At 38.2% G+C, this 18816-nt stretch overlaps 1 protein-coding gene across 1 annotated transcript; it reads left to right on the top strand.

The window, feature by feature from the left end:
* Positions 1–525: 525 nt before the first annotated feature.
* LOC146388063 (cytohesin-3-like) lies at positions 526–15847 on the top strand. The gene is made up of 13 exons (XM_084925154.1): positions 526–602; positions 1108–1181; positions 1447–1511; positions 3347–3413; positions 5370–5488; positions 7132–7212; positions 7341–7453; positions 7745–7893; positions 9503–9614; positions 9719–9795; positions 9889–9960; positions 10191–10339; positions 12930–15847. The coding sequence occupies exons 1-13, from the start codon at positions 563–565 to the stop codon at positions 13012–13014; spliced, it is 1203 nt and encodes a 400-aa protein (XP_084781280.1). The 5' UTR covers positions 526–562; the 3' UTR covers positions 13015–15847.
* The last annotated feature ends 2969 nt before the right edge of the window (positions 15848–18816 follow it).

The raw sequence follows: 18816 nt of genomic DNA, 5'->3' as shown, positions 1-18816 counted from the left end.
CATATTTACAATATCCTCTGTATAAAGTGTGGGTGTTTTAAGCAAAAGCTTCAGCCTACATCTTTCCTGTCAGGAATTTGAGTTCCTCAGATTTAAGTCATTTATGCATTTTTATCAGCATTCCTCAGTCATTTTTGAATAAACAAATATTTTAATAGCTTAAGCATCAGCTGCTGATCCAATATTCATAAACTGGGGTGCTTCTGTGAAAGCAGTGCATTTGAATGTCTTCTCCACCACCTCAGAAAAATCGCCGTTGTTTTAAATTAAAAATGCCTGATTTCATCCTGTTGATGTTATGACATTATTTTTAGTGGTCACAGCTGCAGTGTTTGTGTAATAACGTGTAATAGCGATAATGTCATGAATGAGCTGTCTGTTGCTCAATGGGCATTTTACCATGTTTCACATCATCAGACGAGTTGTAAGCGGTGCTGTTGGCCGAGCTCTGGAGCGCCTCCAGTGTCGCTGCTGTGTCTCCGAATGGCAGCGCCGGCCCTCTTTTCACTCTGACTGAGTTTGTTTCCTGTGCAGCCGTCAGTCGCTCTGCACCATCAACAACATGGCCATACGCAGAAAAGACAGCTTCCTCTGGGGAAAAGGTATGCCTATTAATCTTTTACTTTCAATCGTTGTCATAAGCTGCCGCTGCTTTAAAACTAAAAGTGGTTTTGATGATGTTTGTGTTGACTATTTGTGTGGTTTAGTTTAGAACTCAAACTGCTTACAACTGCTGCTTTGAATATCACGCTATTTTCATATTACTTTCAATGCACAATAATGTCTTTGCCTAGGAAGGAAACTGAACTTTTTTACAATGTTATAAAAAAATTACTTGGACTTAAATTCTGCTTTAGTGGCTGCACTGCACTCAAAGTAACCCTTTTTGTTCAAAAGAGGAAGAAAAGCAGCTATTTTAAGCGTGTTGATTGACCACTTCTTTAACCTGTGAAGGGTGAAGGTGTGATATATGAATGTGTGTGAAAATGAGCGGGGCGGGGGGGGGGGTGTCAAGACAGTCCACAGAGTTGCATGGCTAATTAATGCATTATCAAGTGTATTTGTCCCCATCCTGAAGTGTAACTGATGCTTTCTGTCACCCAACAGCTCCAATCAAACTCCCACCAGAAGCGAGGAGGCAGGGTGAGGCGCATGAGTTTGAGCTGCTGGATGACATTCAGGTACTGCGGTGAATATTTTCCTCTAAGGTCTTTCATTAAAATGCCTCGTTATTCTGCTGTATGCACCCACTCCTAGCAGCCTCGGCAGAGTTTTTCACAGCGCACAAAAGACCATTCATACATAACATTTAATTGAGATATGAAGGATTTGAAGGCTGCTTTATAATAGCCGACAAACTGACCATGAATCATTGAGTCTGCGAGTATCTGTGATGTAACACCAAACCTTGGTCTTTCTCTAACGTCACTGCCTTCTTTCTTGCAGAAACTCAGATTGGAGATCAATCACGTCATGCCTGAAATCCACAGCCCTGAACTGAAGGAGCAGAAGTGAGTATGAGGACAATTCTTATAGCAGCTATTCTCTGAGTCAGCATGGCTTCTTCCTCTTGTTTAAGCGACACTTTGATTCAGCTTAGTCTCCTACACCACACGTAATGCTCAGTCGCACAGCCACCTTTACTCAGATTTGCATTTGACCAAGTCAGAAGCAGGGGCATTTCAGTGCACTGCACAAGCCTGATAAACAAATCGGATTAACTGTTTTAGGTTGTTAGTGTTAGGTTTACCACCTATTAGACCTCAGAGGTCTAAAAAAATTATGCAGGATGCCACTTTTCAGACCAACCATTCCCATATTTAGAATCCCAAAGCCCACTACATAATCTGTAAATATTCTGTGGCCCAAACATTTAGTTGCATCTCTAAGTGATACTTTTGTCACATTAGGGAAACCCTTTGCTTTTAAATAAGAATATAACCACAATACAACTAGCTGGCAACCATTAGTTTTTCAAACTCACACTAGGATTTTCCATTGGAAAACTGCTCTCAGCTCCTTTTTTCCCAGGGAATATTTTCCTGATGAGCTCATTAGCTGATCATTTCAGGTCATCTTGTATTTATTTGTGATTAACGAGTTATTAGCCAAAAAAAGCACAGTTTCATCATCAGATTCCGCCCTTGTTTTAGCTAGCTGGTAGTTCAAGAAACCCAAAAGCTCAAATTGTGACTTCATAAAGAGATTTCACAAACTGTTGGCTGGTGTAGCTACGTCCATCGTTTACACGATATAAAATGGTTTTATTTTTATTTTTGCTTTTTGTTGGAAATATTTAATTAGAATGTTTTTACAGTGATTTAAACAACCTTTCCCGACTCATATGCAGTAGCTAAACCACCCTACAGGGGGCTGTGGTCCACACTTTGGGACTCACTAATAATACTGGACCAAAATGAACGTGTATATGGCTTTAATGTCACAAACGGAGATGTATTTTATGACGTATATGCTGGTGGTGGCCTTGAGCAGTCAGGAGGGGCAGGGGCCACCTACTCCCTCTGTTTAATTTGCTTGTCAAGCCTTTTCACTTGACACTTGCAATCACTTTCTCCATAAATTGTTCCACAAAGAGCAATTTTTACTGCTTTCCTTTTAAAACAAATCCACACAGTTTAATTCAGGTACTTCACATCCGTGCTACCCTTTATTTTAACCTTTTACCCATTATTTTGCTAAATGTTTCAAAAGTTTTTAGTCATCTTTGGAGGCTGGTAATTAGAGACAATGTGTTTTGGAGGAGACACTGTGATCTGGCACGAACTGAAGCACCAGCTGTAATAAAACAAAGTTAATGAGCACGCTTACAGTCACAGAAATTTGGTGAGAAAAATGTCTTTTGACATTATGGGAAGTCCTTATTTGGAGTTTCTGCTTTTTGCTGTTGCACTTATGAGGCGATAATAGTCTAGTGTGACACTACATTTACACATAGCTGCATTACTGGCATCGCAACCTCAGTTTCTGAGTATTGCTGCACGCACGCCACAAAAACACCGACCACTTATCACAAAGCGCTCGTTATCGGAAAGTAGTTTGGAGTGTGATAAATGAATTCACAGAAAAAATGATTTATTTTAACTTGAACATTGATCAGTCACAAAGTTAACTTTTCATTGTCTTTTATACCAATATATGTATTATTTATGTTTAGTAAATCGAAAACTGCTGAAGTAAAGGAAACCAAACATTAATCCAGCAATCTGCTCCTCATATTCAACACGAAAAAAAGGCAAACACAGCTCTCAGTTCAAAATAAACAACAAAATGAGCTACAAAACTTTATGATTTATAACATTACAACATTTTTTGTCTTCTGTTGCAGTAAAAATGTTGCGAGGAACAGGAAATTCCTACGTGGGAAAAAGAAATTTAACATGGACTCCAAAAAAGTGAGTTGATATCATATTTGTGTGTACAAATTTTCATACATTAAGGAAAGATTTCTAATTTAATCTACAAAGTAAGACAATCCTTTGTAAGACCTTTTTAAAAACTCCACATCTTCCAGTGACAGTGACAGGAGCAAACAAAGAAGCTAGGTGTTGCTATAGATGGATTTCTGTAGTCGGCTGTAGTTTATATGGAAGACACCAGTCTGAAGCACGCACTAACTACTCACTGAGCAGAAATAAAACTTGAAAAAGTGCGACACGAGCTGAAAATAAACATTTTCAGCTTGTGAACATTTAATTAGCAATCCACTAGTCAGACCAAACCAGTTGCAAGGAGGTTTTCACCAACTAACCCTTAACATCACATGGTCAGTGGTCACATGACTGCAAAAAACATCAGAGCAAGAAAGTCTGTTTAGGGTGGAGGTCCAGACAGATGGATGGGTCAACCAAACATCGGTATATGCTATATTTTCCCTGTTTTAAGTCATCCTCAGTGTTTCTTTTACAAACTAAATTGTAGTAAAAGGGTGTCAGTGCTGTTTCTGTTAAAGTAGCCTCAGATATTGATGTCACTTTTGTCATAATGTCATGTAAGAATTATAATGAAGGTCCTGCAACTGTAACCAAGTAGTTATTTTAACCTTTGACTCCAATAACTTTACATTAAAGCTCCTAACTTGGGTCTTAAAATAAAGACAAGTACCAAGGGTATATGAAGGGGGAAGCTATAAAACACGGACAAACAATCATTTTTCTTGAAAAGGTCAGTATTTTAACACGAGAGTCTGTGGGGACTGATTTGAAGCCACCTTCAAGTGGCCATTAGAGGAACTAAAGGCACATCTTGGGCTTCATGTACAGGTTTGTCTTTGTGCCTAAACCTTGACTAGGTTTGTTAACATAATAGTTTCTATTTTTCAGCATTTTTCAACTTTAATTTTTAGCAGCATATCAGTGCCTCATCCAGTAACCCAACCATTGTGGGTGGCACAAGCATTATCCAGTAGGATAAGGGGTGGAGCCAACACCTGTAGGGTCACTGCTCTTGAGCTGTATACCTGTAGATTATACATATATGGTGCTATTTCTCAGTGCATACTTTTATATTTACTTCTGACATGCACAGTGTTGTTTATTTCAAGAGATTAAAGAAAACTTTGTTAGTCACAGTAAAAGTTTTAATTCTACTTTCACTCACTTCAACATCTCTGTATCAGAAGGTCAACAGCAACACGGTAACAGATATCTCCACACACAGCGGATGTCGAGTTGAGAGATGTGTATGTGATGCTCAGAAGTGCAACCAGTGCACAGGCACAGACGCATAACATGAGCAAAAGCGAGAAAAACCACATCCTGTTCCCTGAAGTGGGGCAGAGACGCCACTTCACCACTGCGACCTCCATCTTTTTTTTTTTTTTTTTTTTTGCTTCCTTCCTTTCTGGGTCTTCAGCTCAAAGCTGAGTGTCTCGGCCTGAGCCCGCTCTGCGCTCAGGCCTGCAGACAAGTGGATGGATAACACGCTTATAGTCTTCTTGGGGTTAAGGGTGCTAAGTGGAATTGATTTGGTTAGCAGGAGTATGCACTCAGAATCAAGAGTCATATTTTGAAGAACTGTCTCTAAGTACCTTTTTGAGATGCAGCAATAACAACATGCAGTATTCATTCAACCCTTCACATCTTGTGTGCTGGTGCTTGGTGGTGACCGTGACTTAAAAGGAGAAGAAGAAAACTTTTTTAAAGTGTGATACGACTAGGTTAGAATTAGCAGCACTGAGAAGAAGAACTAAAAGCTGTGGCCAAAACTTAACACGAAGCTTCCTGTCGCTTAATTTGCCTTCTCGATGAAAACACACCACAGACATTTAATTCACTGATTAAAAATTTGTCCTCCTAGTTTTCAAATTCATTTCTTACATGTCTGACTTTCCATTCCCCCCTTTGCTGCAGGGTGTCCAGTACCTGGTTGAAAATGACCTTCTTGAATGGCGGGCAGAGTCTGTGGCAGAGTTTCTTTACAAAGAGGAGGGGCTCAATAAGACCGCCATAGGAAACTTCTTGGGAGAAAGGTGGAGTATTAGTATAAGTTTCCCTGCTCCTTCTTTAAAGTTGTGAGATTTAACTAAAAAAACATTAACGTGTGTGGTGAACTTACTAAGCAATTTAATGAGAAACTGCAGCAGGTTACTTTAGACCAATTTATGTAGATACGTTAAAAAGCCACCAAGATTCACTTTTCACCAGTTTTCCACCCACATACATGATTGGTTTCAGTTTGCACACTAAACATAAAACCATATATCCACCTCTCAAAATGGAGTGTTTTTTTGTTTGGGTTTTTTTGTGGGCTGTAGTGTTAGGGGGTTGGAGGGTATCATCGGGGGGGGGGGGCGGGTAGCATTCATAAGCAGACCACTGATGTGGTGAGCTGTTTTGAAAGCACCATTTGATGGTTTCAATGTTCCATTAAATATTTTCCAGTGATGTGTGAAAACATTTTTTTGCCCAAAATTTGACATTTTTGTATTGTAGTGCACTTTGTAGACAGACGCTGCACAACCTTTTTCCAAAGGTTGGAACCATTTGTCAAAAACTCTTCTTTAAGATTTTACATAACACGAGATGATGAAAAGAATCCTCTGGTCCTTTGCATATCTTAAAATGAAATAAATACAACCTCAGATGAACAACAGCATGTGACACATTGCACAGTGTCGTTGTTTATTTAACAAATACTGAACCAAAATGCAGAAGCAACGTCTGAAAAACTGAAAAAGTGCACCGCATGATTCAGTATTTTGTAAAACCAATTGTTTATCAGATCGCTTTCTGTATGACTTTATCGTTCTCTCACATCAGCGTGAGAGAAACGCAGCCCACTCTTCTTTACACAGTTGTTTCAATTCATTGAAATTCGCAGCATTCGTTTACGCAAAGCTCCTTTAAAGTCCCACCACAGCATTTCAGCCAGGTTGAGCTGTGGGCTTTTGCTGGGCCATTGCAACACCTTGATTCTTTTGTTTTTCAGCCATTCTGTCCTGATTTGCTGCTGTGTTTGGTATCATTGTCCTGTTGACCCAGTTTGGGACGAAGCTTAGACGAGGGACTAATAATAGAATAATTTGGTTTACAGAGGATCCATTTAAAGACTGCAAGGTCCCCAAATCATCACCCCTCCTCTACTGTGCCGACAGTTGTTATTAGGTGTTTGTGCTAATATGCTAATAATGTGCATTATTCGGTCATGTCTTGTGGTTTATTCCGATCCAACTTTGCAAATCTAAATGACGCTGCCACGTCCTTTTTAGAGAGAAGATGCTTTTTCCAGGCACCCCTTCCAAACAAGCCATACTCGTCATGAACTTTAACCTTTAACCTGCCTTTTTGTATTTCTTTGATCATTGTACCTGACCTTACAAGATGTTCCCTGATAGGAGGATTGTAGCATTGCAGGAACACAAACTTGAATACTCCAGACTAGCATACTGCTTTTATAGTTTATGATCAGCTTATCGAGTGTAATTCATTAGAAATGCCTGGAAAAGGTGTACTTAGTTTGAAAATGTTCTTATTCACATGACTTCGTGACTTTCATGTATGCTGTGAAACCAGTGTGCTCTGACGGTAAATGTGTATTCTATATTTGAGCCTCATTTTGAGGGTTGTGGTTTTCATTATTCAATTATCTTTCATTGTTTTGGTTGTCACACAGGGAGGAAATGCACCTGAAGATACTGAAAGCGTTTGTTGGTCTGCATGAGTTCTCAGACCTGAATCTGGTGCAAGCACTGAGGTTTGTGAAAGGAAGCTTGGAGTGTTGCAGCAGTTTTACCTTTAGTCTTGCTTTCGTCCTTATTATGAAACCCTCCTCCTTCTTACCAGCCTGTGTGTGTTGTTTTTCTTTTTCTTCCACCTTTGCAGGCAGTTTCTGTGGAGCTTTCGTCTCCCAGGAGAAGCTCAAAAGATTGACAGGATGATGGAGGCGTTTGCAGCTCGCTACTGTGGCTGTAACCCCGGGGTCTTCCAATCCACAGGTACAAGCACAAAGAGGCTGATTCATTTTCCCTCACACTCCAATTAAAACACACATTTTTGCTTCTGTAATTACAAAATTCTATACAAGACTCATCATCTGCTAAGAAAAATCTGCTTTTCTTTCTGAAAAATAAACCCAAAGCCAGAGAAACATCTCAGGCCTCCCTGATTAGAGTTAACAGATTATCCAATAAAACTTTTTTTTGGCCTAAGCAGCTGTCAGCTGGTGTTTATAATGTGTATACTCGAGAAGGTGATGAAGAAAGCTAAACTGTGGTTTTCTGTTACAGACACCTGCTACATCCTCTCTTTTGCCATCATCATGCTCAACACGAGTCTCCACAACCCCAACGTGAAAGACAAACCCACTCTGCAGCGATTTGTTTCCATGAACAGAGGCATCAACAACGGCGAGGACCTGCCCACTGAGCTGCTCACGGTTAGCTGGCTTCATTATTTCATGGCTTTGTCAGGCCCTGCTTGTACAGTCAGGTGATAGAAAACCCAAAGCGCTGATTGGTGACAGCATTATAGTTTACTCTAATACCCTTTAAATGTATTGCAGAAGTACTGCAATGCTCCTTGGTCAGGGTGGTTAACTGACTGCAGGGCATTTCTTTCATCTCCTTACGTAGCTTACCCTTACTTCTTTAGTGACACCAATAATCTCCGATGGGTTTCCCCAGTAGTACATCATTCTTGCGCAGTGAAATGCAGTTATACCTTAAATCACCCTTCGTGTTACAGTGTTACCTCAGGGTAAAGTTTATGTTATTTTCAGCACTGACTGGAAGCAAGTTTGAACAGAAAATGTAATAGTTGCCTAAAAGTGGCTAGGCAGTAGATAATTTGACAACTCAAGGTAATGCAGAGTTGATTAAAATACACAAGTAATGACGCAAATTAATGGTTGATATATTGGTTAAAATTTCTGTGGATAAACTGTTGAAACTGTTTGTTAAAAGAAAAGATAGCGCTTGAAATAGCTAGCTAAAATTAATAATATACTTCAGAAATCATTTAAAATTAACGGCAGCAATTTGTTTGCTAATTTTGTGTATACTAAGAAGAAACCACACTCAATTAACATACTTTAAATTATGACCAGTTGAATTGCTAAAAGTATAAATAAACTACATTTATGACAGAATAGCAGATAAAAACTTGGAACAGTTATTAGCAGTGTTATTTAGTTAATAACATGATTAAGTATCACCATCAGTTTAACTAATGTGCTAATTTAATGTTAGTTTTGGATAAACAGCTAAAGTTAAGCTAACACTGGATTTGTTCAAGCATACTGCAATATTTAAGCAGTTAAAATGCTTGACTAATAACATGACTAAATAAAGTTAGCGACAAAATATGGCTAGTAGTTAAATGTTAGCTAACAGTTGAAGTCATTAGCTAACAGAGCAAAGCTGTTAGCTAAACATTGCAGATTACTGGTTGAAATTAGTTACTTGAATAGTTAATCACAAATAATTAGTATATAATTATTATCTATTTTATTAAATAGATAATAAAAGCAGTGAGTGAATGGTTGAAAAACACAGTACATTATAGGTTGAAGAAAGCTAGTCCTTCCAGAGTACTTGAGTTTTCTTTAAATACTAAGATACTGTTCTTTTTACGTATTTAATAGACCTAACCATGTATCCCAACATGAAGTAATGTTATTTAAAAAAATCACTGTCATGTAAAAATATCTAAAAATGTTGGTATTGATCAGGCTAAAATAACCTGGTGATTTTATATGAGTTTATCTGGATGTTTAGGAATCAGGAAATGACCCACATTTGGGGTTATTTCTTGATGGTTATCTATAGTTTCAGGGATTTTTTTCGTTGTTTCATTGTCTTGTGTTTTTTTCCCTATTGATATGCTGATATACGTTAGGTTCCATTGATGCTAATCTGTTAACCTTTAGTAAAAATGTCACATCTGTGTTTCAACATGATTTCTTGTGTACACTACACTAAATTACGCAAATCAGAATTTTAAAAATGCTTATTCCATGTTTCTGTGCATTTTCAAATTATTTTCAGAAACTGTACACAAGCATCCGTAGTGAGCCGTTCAAAATCCCAGAGGATGATGGGAATGACCTCACACTGACGTTTTTTAATCCAGACCGCGAGGGTTGGCTCCTTAAAATAGGTGAGATGAAGAAACTAACACCACACGATAAACCCGGACTCCAAGACAGGATGTCAGAGCTTCTCTTTGCTCGTGTTTCTAATGTCTTGTTTGCTTCATTGCAGGTGGTCGAGTTAAAACCTGGAAGAGAAGGTGGTTCATTTTGACAGACAGCTGCTTGTACTACTTTGAATACACAACAGTACGTTTATTTTTTTTCTTCTGCCGCTACATAAGTCAGACATGATGACAATAAAACATGGCCATGTCAAACATCTTCACTCTCATCCTGTAGGATAAAGATCCAATTGGGATTATTCCTCTGGAGAACCTGTGTGTCAGGGCACTACAAGACTCGAGCAAACCGGTAGAGCATCATTCACTTTCTGCATCACACTGTATGACTGCTGAGTTTCCACACACATATTATTTGCCACCACAGCCCTCAATGAATCATACAGCAGTTGCTAAATGAATTTCTAGCGCAAGTGCTCAAAACAGTGAGTCAGGAGGCTATCAGAAGATTATTAAAATAAACAAAAGGCATATGCATACAGTAACGGTGCTACATGTGGGTCTGCATGTGTGTTTAAACAGTTCTGCCTGGAGTTATATAATCCTAAAGGACAAAAGATCAAGGCCTGCAAGACGGAGAACAAAGGCAGAGTGGTCCAGGGTAAACACCAGTCGTATAAGCTCAGTGCAGCCAGCGCAGAGGAACGGGACGACTGGATAGATGCAATCAGGTGAGAGCAACTGATGCTGCAGAGGACACGTGGGCGGCCACGTGTGTCAGTGACTCATGTTTATCGAGGCTTAATGTGAAGCACATGATCAGGAAGAGTTCAAACAAGCAACAATGATCAAACTTATATGACCTACATGTCATCTCAAATCTAAAGCTGCAGTTTTATAATGCACTCATTGCCTGGTAACCATACAGAGCAAAGAAATCATGTTATCTGCAGATAACCAATGGTTCAATAAAATATTAAAGTGTTAGCTAATTAATTTAAATTGCGCTGGGAGTTTTAAAGACTCTTGCGTGTTAGAATAAATATAACTAAACTTTCTACCTCACAGGCTGTTTTGTCAAAGCTACAAAGTAACAAATTGTTATTGTTTCTGGGAGATATGCAGAGTGTGCTTTTCATAGACACCTTGAACCACCAGCTATGGCAAAATTAGATGCTTAATGCAAATGGGTTTGAAACAGTGACAAAATCTGCATAAGAAGGAAAGAGTCTGTGTTTTACATCCTCTTTCAGTTTTCTGGTGACTTTAGTTCTCTGCCACCTCCAGATCCCCTGTTATATTCATATGATGCCAAATATGATCCCAAGAGGCCTTTAGTTCTGATGTCATTGTCTCAGTTTAAGATTTATGTTGAGGGATGTTAGTCATGAGTGATGCTGCGTGGTTTGAATTACTCACTTTGAAAAAGTGCTGATCCCAAGCTTAATGGCCATACTGAAATCAGGCTTGGTTTCACATGGTGTGCACTATAGCCTACACCATGAGTTTAGTTAGTAAAAATAAATTTCTATTACATATTTCTATAGAAATGTGACAACGTGCTCCATAAGAAAATGCAAAAAGAGAAAGACAAAAGGTTACCTAAATGAAAGGTCAAAAAGATGAGTTTTAGGTGCTTTTTCAGGCTCAGTGGGAGAGACTTCAAGAGTCTGGAGGTAACTGATGCAAAAGCTCCATTTTCTTTAGTTTTCAGCCTTTGGTGCTATATAGACACCAGACCTAATGGGGCCTGCTAGGGACATATGTATGTAAAAGTTCACTGATGTTGTGATGCTTGTGCTCACCTATTCAGAGCTCTAAAAGTCTAAACCAGAGTCTTAAAGTGGACTATGAAGTTAATGGGGAGCCCATGCAACTGAATTAGCAATGGTGTGAGTACTTAGAGTACTTAGATATGTAACATGAGCATCCAAAGTGATGTCTGAATCAAAAGACATCCTACTAAAGATTCAGCAAAAGTGGGAAGAGGACCTAGAGTTTTCTTTATCTTAGACACAAATCTGCCAGAGCACAAGCAAGACAACTTTTTTCCTCATTTAGTTAATGAAAATTGTCATCCATCTGACTTTTAATAGTCTAAGAGTGAATATAACAGAAATAGTAAAGGCCCAAAAATAGAACCCTGTGGCACTCCACAGGCTAGAAAAGTGGAAGAGGACCCACCTAGCATCTCAACCTGTCAAGCATAATGTCAGGTCATTATTTTAAAAGTGGGTGGGTGACATGCTTCACACAGTAGTGCTAATAATAATGTATAGCTAGGATGTCAACCACATACAGCCCACTTTGATCTTAAGTGAAGTGAAACACTGTCAGTGTAAAGACATTTAAGTACACATTTAATCTCTGAGATATCTTAATACAAGATCAATAAATGTTCAATTTCAACAGCACAGCTCAGTTTTTCTACATGATAAAAATGTAAAATTACATAAAAAGTTCTGGTAGCTCACTGCTCAGACTGTTCTGTTTTTATAAAATATAAAGTTTTTTGTCGATTAATGAAAAATTCCTGGTTTTTTTTGTTTTGTTTTTTACTGAAATATCTATAGTACACAAAGGAAAACAGGGATTTTTCCTTCATGTAATTGTTTGTCTATTATATGTAACTATCACTTAGCTATTACAGAAAAAGCTGTAAAACATATTTTGCAAAACCATCCAGCAGGCCAGATTTTAGTCTTTGCTGGGCTGATTTTGGCCCCCTGGTCTTATGTTTGACATCCCTGTTGTAGGCTGGAAAAAACACAAAAGCATTCAATGCAGGAGACGCTTGTACCCAGAAATCACTTGACAGCACTGATGCTAAAGGACTCCCAGTGTAAATTTCTCTGGCTTTGACAAAACATCAGTCCCTGTGCTTGTTAGTGGGTAGTCAGTGAGGGACGACGAGGGTGTTCATTACATGAGCTACCATTTGGTTAGTTACACGGCCACAACATGGGATCATTATCAAAATGTATCATGCTAACATTTTTATTGGACATTAGAAGTAGAATAGAGGCTGGTGGGAAAGCTGTAAATATTTAGATTAAAGTGATTAAGGGTTAATGCTAAGTTAGAGTGATTACAGTCATCATCAAGATTGAATATCTGAAAATGTCCATCTCAGTGTTCTTAAGATCATGCACTAAGAAAGGCCTACAAAGAGTGCAATAAAGTCATTTTACAGTCATTCTTTAGTGATTTCCACTCACCAAAGTTCTCAAAACTGAAAAAAAAAATGCTTAAAACTGCTACTACTGCTGTTACTTGAAGGTCTTGGTTTTCAAACTAAATCTGTTAAATGTTGTTTCTCAGGGCGAGCATCACCAAGGACCCTTTCTATGACTTGGTGACACTACGCAAAAGAAAGATCATCAGCAACACTTCCTCAAAGGACTGACACAGCACCATTAGTGATCATGGATGAGTTTGACTGATGAATCATGTTTCATTTTAATGACTGCTCACGAAAGATAAAACCAAAACGTCATTGCTCTGTATTTCAAAGAACTGCGCAAATTGGGATGTGATACTTGTAGTGTAAAAAGGAGAAAAGTGAACCGTGGTTTTCACATTACTTCTGCATAATTAATGCACTGCTGCTCCGACTTCAGGGGCGACAAGTCTGACGGAGAAACATCTGCTGCAAAGCTATAACAATCATGAAAGTCTAACCCAGAAGACATACAATGACCACAAAAAGACTCAAACGACTCCAGAGAGCCATAAAACAACTACAAAGAGACAGAAAATGACCTCAAAGAGACATAACAAAGACACACAAGGAAACTTCAGGGACATAAAACGACTTTAGACACAGAAAATGACCACAAAGATTAAACAGCGTCACAAAAAATAACACAGATAGTTTTTAGCAAGACATAAAATGACTAGAAAGAGACACAAAACAACTGCAAAGAGACAGAAAACAACTTCAAAAAGAAACAAGTGAAACATATTGACTTCACTGAGACACAAAATGCCAACAAAGTATCAAAATATAAATTGATACACGCCTTTTAGACATGCACACTTTTCTGTTAATATGAAAGCATCTGAACTTGTCAGCTTATTGAATAAATGTTCACTGTGGTCACTTTGTTGTGAAAGCTGAGATGGCATTTGTTCGGTCAGACCTGGTATCATTTAGGTAACAGATTCAATGCATGCATGAATAAGGTTGGAATTACATGTGCCTTTACTTCATCTTCAGTTCCTTTTTAAAAAGACTTACAAAAGACCAACGTCTGGCACCTTTTTACATCTGATGTCAATGTGTCATAAACCAGCATTTGCAGAGACTGGAGGTCTTGTAGGGTCACTGTTCGTAAGACTACAGCTAGATTCCCAAATTGGATACCTAGAGAAAAACAGGTAGTTGTCAAATCTCAGCACAGAAACTTCATGAGTTTGGTTTAGGACTACAGCTGAATCTACTGATGAAGTGAATTCAGAGATTGAATTTGAGATTGAAAACTTGATTTCTTTTGAAAGTATCTCCCATCATGGTGTCCTTGTGCATGCAGCCACTGGCTGAGATAACAGAGAGAGCACAAGTACTGGTTTTCTATAATGTTTGCATGATTGAACTTCAATACTTGCAGGAGGAAAAAAACTTTTATTGGAATATAAGAAACAGAAAGATCGACTTAACACTGGTCTGACTGAGTTTTATGACCACCTAACATCAAAGGACTGAGATGACAGAAGAACGCCACAACTTTTGAAAACTGTCAGAATTTAATTTAGACTTTAGACATTTGTGTGCAGCCAAAAATGATTATAAAAGTAAAATATCCTTTTTATTGTACACTGGAAAAAATCGTAAGACATATTCAGGATCAGCACAGGTCTATAAACAGTGTAGAGAGCATTTCTTGATTCATTGGTTCCACAGTTTAACTTGGATTAAACCCGATGAATCCAAGGTCCAGTACTGACGATGTGTCCCAAATTTTAAAATGATAAGCTAGATCAGATCCCTAATCCCTAAACCTAATCAAGGAAGGAAAATGGCAGATTAGCCTGGGTAAAAGACCGAAGGTTGAGGCACATAACCATGTGTGCTGCTGGCAAAGTTTCTGGGCTGCCTTTCCTCATAACAGCCATCCATCAAGAGTCTCTCCATCTAAAGCAATGCATTATCAGGGACTGTAACATCTAGTCCTTTTTACTGAATCAGATTAAATCTAGAAAGGTTTCCAATGAAAACAGCATTGTTGACAGTCCAAACTAATGAGACTCAAGGTCAAGGTTTGACACAGTTATCGGGATCTGAATTAGGTTTGTGGCTTGCAGCTATTTATAGAAGTCTTTCTTTTGCATTAATTACAAATCTGCAGCATCAGACAGCAGCAGGATTCGTCTGTGAGCATCTAAAACGAGAGAATAAATGCAAACCAGATAAAAATGAAAGAATGCTGTCATTTTAACAGAATAATGCAAACTGAAAAGGAAAAAGAACTTTTTTTGTGAACCTAAAGAAATTTTTACAAAAATTAACCACAGAAATGAAGCAAAAACACAAATACAATGGCACAGATGTTTGTGTATGTGTACTTGTAAACGCTTAGTCTCCCCGTGGCTGCAGACTATTTGAAGTTACATATATTTATTTGTTCATATTAGAATATTTAAAGTAGATGATTTTACAGACCAATGTAGCAAATAAAATGTACAGGTTATTGTAAATGTGTATCAAAAGGTTAAAAAGCACTCGTACTTGTTTCTTGACCCTGATGTGCTATAGTCACACTTTAGCTTGTGTAAAAATGCATTTAGCACTTTTGTAAACCTGTTCCAGCTGTTTTGTAAATGAAAATATGATTATTTTTTTTGTTATTGTATATTCAAATGAATTTTAAGTTATAGATCTTTGTACAGCATGTTTTTAGATCATTTTTTGTATAATTTAATGACTTTATACTTGTGTGGTAATCAAACTACTTCTCGTGTATTAAAGTATATCGTATATTAAAATTGTGCAGTTCTTTTTCCAGTAGATGGTGCTACTTTACCACTCCACACCCTTTCTTTTGATCAGGAAGCTCATGCTGAATTATTAACCCCTACAGTGACTCGCTAAATATGTTAACCAGATTATTACTGTGATGTGATTACTGTGCGAGGTACGACATCATATCATCATATGTTATCTTGTTATTTTCGCTCCTGTTATTATCAGATTAACATGATATGTGATGTGTGGAGGCTTTTCCTGTGAAGATGCAGCGTGTCTGATGTTGCGATAGAGTTGTGGTTTCCTGGGAGCAAACATACAAGAGAGAAAAAAAAAGAAAATATATCTTCTCACAGCTTTATTCAAACCTACAGCGTATTGGCTCATTTCTTTGTGCCAAAGAAATGTGTTTCTTTATGCAACTTTGCATCATCTAACCTTTGGCTTTTTTTCCTTATTTGTGTCCCACGCTTCTCACAGAAAATAATAACTGAAAAATTAAAACCTATTTCCCCTCAAAAGTATGTGAACCTACACAGCTCAAACTCAAAGAATGAAGTCAAACTAACTCTTTGTCAATTTCATGAATATTTCTCTCACAGTAGCCTGATATGGTTTATGTTTATACCATCTTATCTGCCACTCATAAAATGACACATACCAAACCCATATTAGTCAGCATAGTAAACAGTCACATGTTGACTCGTGGTAATTGCAAAATGATCACTCCAGCTAAAAGCACGCTCACTGCTCTGCTGTTTGAAGGGGGCGGACAGATGTGACGGTGAGATGTGTACACTATTTTGAAACAGTTACTTTGAAGCAAACTTACTTATTTCCACTTTCAAAGTGCCATGCCTTCTACTTTAGAGTCTTGGTTTGGATTCTTATCTGTAAAAAACAGAAACTCACTCAATCAAATTATAAAACGGTCTCACAGGCTGATTGGTGAGCCACAGCTGAACCCAGCATCCTTGCACAGCAGGCAGATGTTTTCACTGTTACACCCTTCACACAGTGAGTTTCACTCTCTTTCTTTCTTCAGGATGCAGGTTTACAGTCACAAAGTGCTGAAGAGCACGGTATGAAAGCAGGTTCCTGGAACCATCACTCGCATGAGTAAACAGCTTTTATGTGTTACTATTATTATCACTACGTTGTATTAGACTTACCTGCTTATGCCATGCATGTGAGGATGGAGGGCTCCTGTGTGGACGATCCAGTCTATCCGCAGGTACAAATAAACTAACGTGAACTTGATCTTTTTTGTTTGTTTGCTTGTTTCAGCCGGTTTGGAGGTTGCAGAATTAATTATTAAATCGAGAAACTTTACTGCTAACATCCACATTTCACGTGTGGCTAATTACACTTACAGTATTTAAATATGGGCAATATCAGTCCCCTATGAGACGTGCATGAGCAAGTCAACACTGAGCTCAGTGTTTAGAGCAGAGGTGTCAAATTCTCCTCTGTTCGCCATCTCAAGGGGTCTGGACCATTAAAACCATTGTAATCTACTTGGCTACCAGTACAGACCAGTATAAAAGAATGTCTCCCACTGAGTTGTGATTGATTTGTGCCATTTTGAAGCTTCGAACTGAATGTTTTCACAGTTACCATCTCTGTGTTTTAAAACAGGTGTGATGAATGAGGGGTGTGAAACTGCACACGCAACTGCTAACAACTTATGATTAAAAAATAGTTCGCCGAGGAAATACCCAAGATAATTGCACTTTCTGACTCTTAGAGCAACCACAATTTGCAAAAGTAACTTAATGGTTTTTTCAGTATGACTTGAACTTATCAACTGAGCAGTCATGTCCCCTTGGGCTGCATTCAACACCCTGACGTACAGCTTCAATTGATGTGTATGATAAATGGACTCGAAGTACTAAAAGTGCTTTATACAACTTACACAACCGATAAAGATGTTCAACCCAAAACCTTGGTGGACTGGCATGGCTGTTACATGTTTTGCTGTGATACTGGGTTTGGGAGGTTTTGCTTTGTAGTGACTATAAAGGAGTTGAAGCCAGGAGCGGTTGTTTTGTTTTTACATAAATGGCTTCATCCTAAATATCAGGATGTCAGCGCCTCTTCACTGTTATGGGGAGTGACTCCAGTCAGGTGAGTGACTTAAATACTGCGTGAATTCTGACTGTTTGGACAGTAAAAAAAAGACCAACACAGCCACCGCAGCATCTATCGGTTAGTGAAGTTTTTCTGTGAAAGTTTTGAGCTGAGCATTATCGCAAGCAACATCTTGGCATTTTCAAAACAGGATGTCACAAATGAGAGGTGAAACTGAGGACAGTGTATATTTATAAGAACTTGCAGCATGATTTTCTTTTCTTTTTGACCTTAAAAGGAACCAAAACTTCTAACGTAACCTTCATCTTTCGTCCAATAAGCCTTTAAACTAGAAGCGGAGCACATGAGGTCATCAGGAAAGGTTACAACCTCAGTAACCACTAAGTAGGAAGTAGAATTATTATTTCCCCGAAGGGGGGAAAATCCCAAAGTGCAGACGCAATATTCAATCGACAACTGTATGATCAGTTCTGTTTGTTAGCAGTTTTCAAGATATCATTTTTAAATTTTGTGTGATGGTAGGTAACAATAACAGCTCTTTTATGTTGCCCACAATTTTTTTTTAATCGTGTTCAAACTTCACACCAATATGCTAGGCCGTGGGGTGTGCAAACTGGCTAAGCATTTGACCTTGAGCTTCACTGTTGGCGCCCAAGGTCAAAGTTGACGATGAATTTTTCTTTTTTTCAATAAACCGCATCAACTAATATATCAAATGAAAGGGCATGGCAGGAGCTGTACAACACACTTTTTGTTTTTTCAATACGATGCCCTATTATAGTATAGTGATGCCATAAAGTTTTAAGAAATTACACACTACATAAATATCTTAAAATCTCAAGTTTTTACAGCTTGTAGAAGCCAATTCTGCTCTAATCATACAGGGAAAATTAATAAAATACACCATTTTAATATGTAATGCCTCAAAGCCACAGGTTAGACATATGCGTGTTGTTGTAAAAACTGGCTGATGTTAGCATGTTGTAATTAAAATATCATAAAACTTAAAAGTTTTAGTATAGCCCTTGCAGTACTGGGGGGCAAGCAGCAAGCAGTCAAAAAGCCATAAATAAGAATGTGTCTAGCTAAAACAGGTCACATGACTCGCAGCACCATCCTGTGGTACAGAAAGGTATTACAGAAAAGTACAAC

Source organism: Perissodus microlepis, chromosome 4, assembly GCF_051167445.1.
Source record: "Perissodus microlepis isolate ML-2025 ecotype Zambia chromosome 4, ASM5116744v1, whole genome shotgun sequence".
Taxonomy (NCBI): Eukaryota; Metazoa; Chordata; class Actinopteri; order Cichliformes; family Cichlidae; genus Perissodus; species Perissodus microlepis.
Note: the sequence above shows the minus strand (reverse complement) of the source record. Positions and strands in the feature narration are given on the sequence as shown.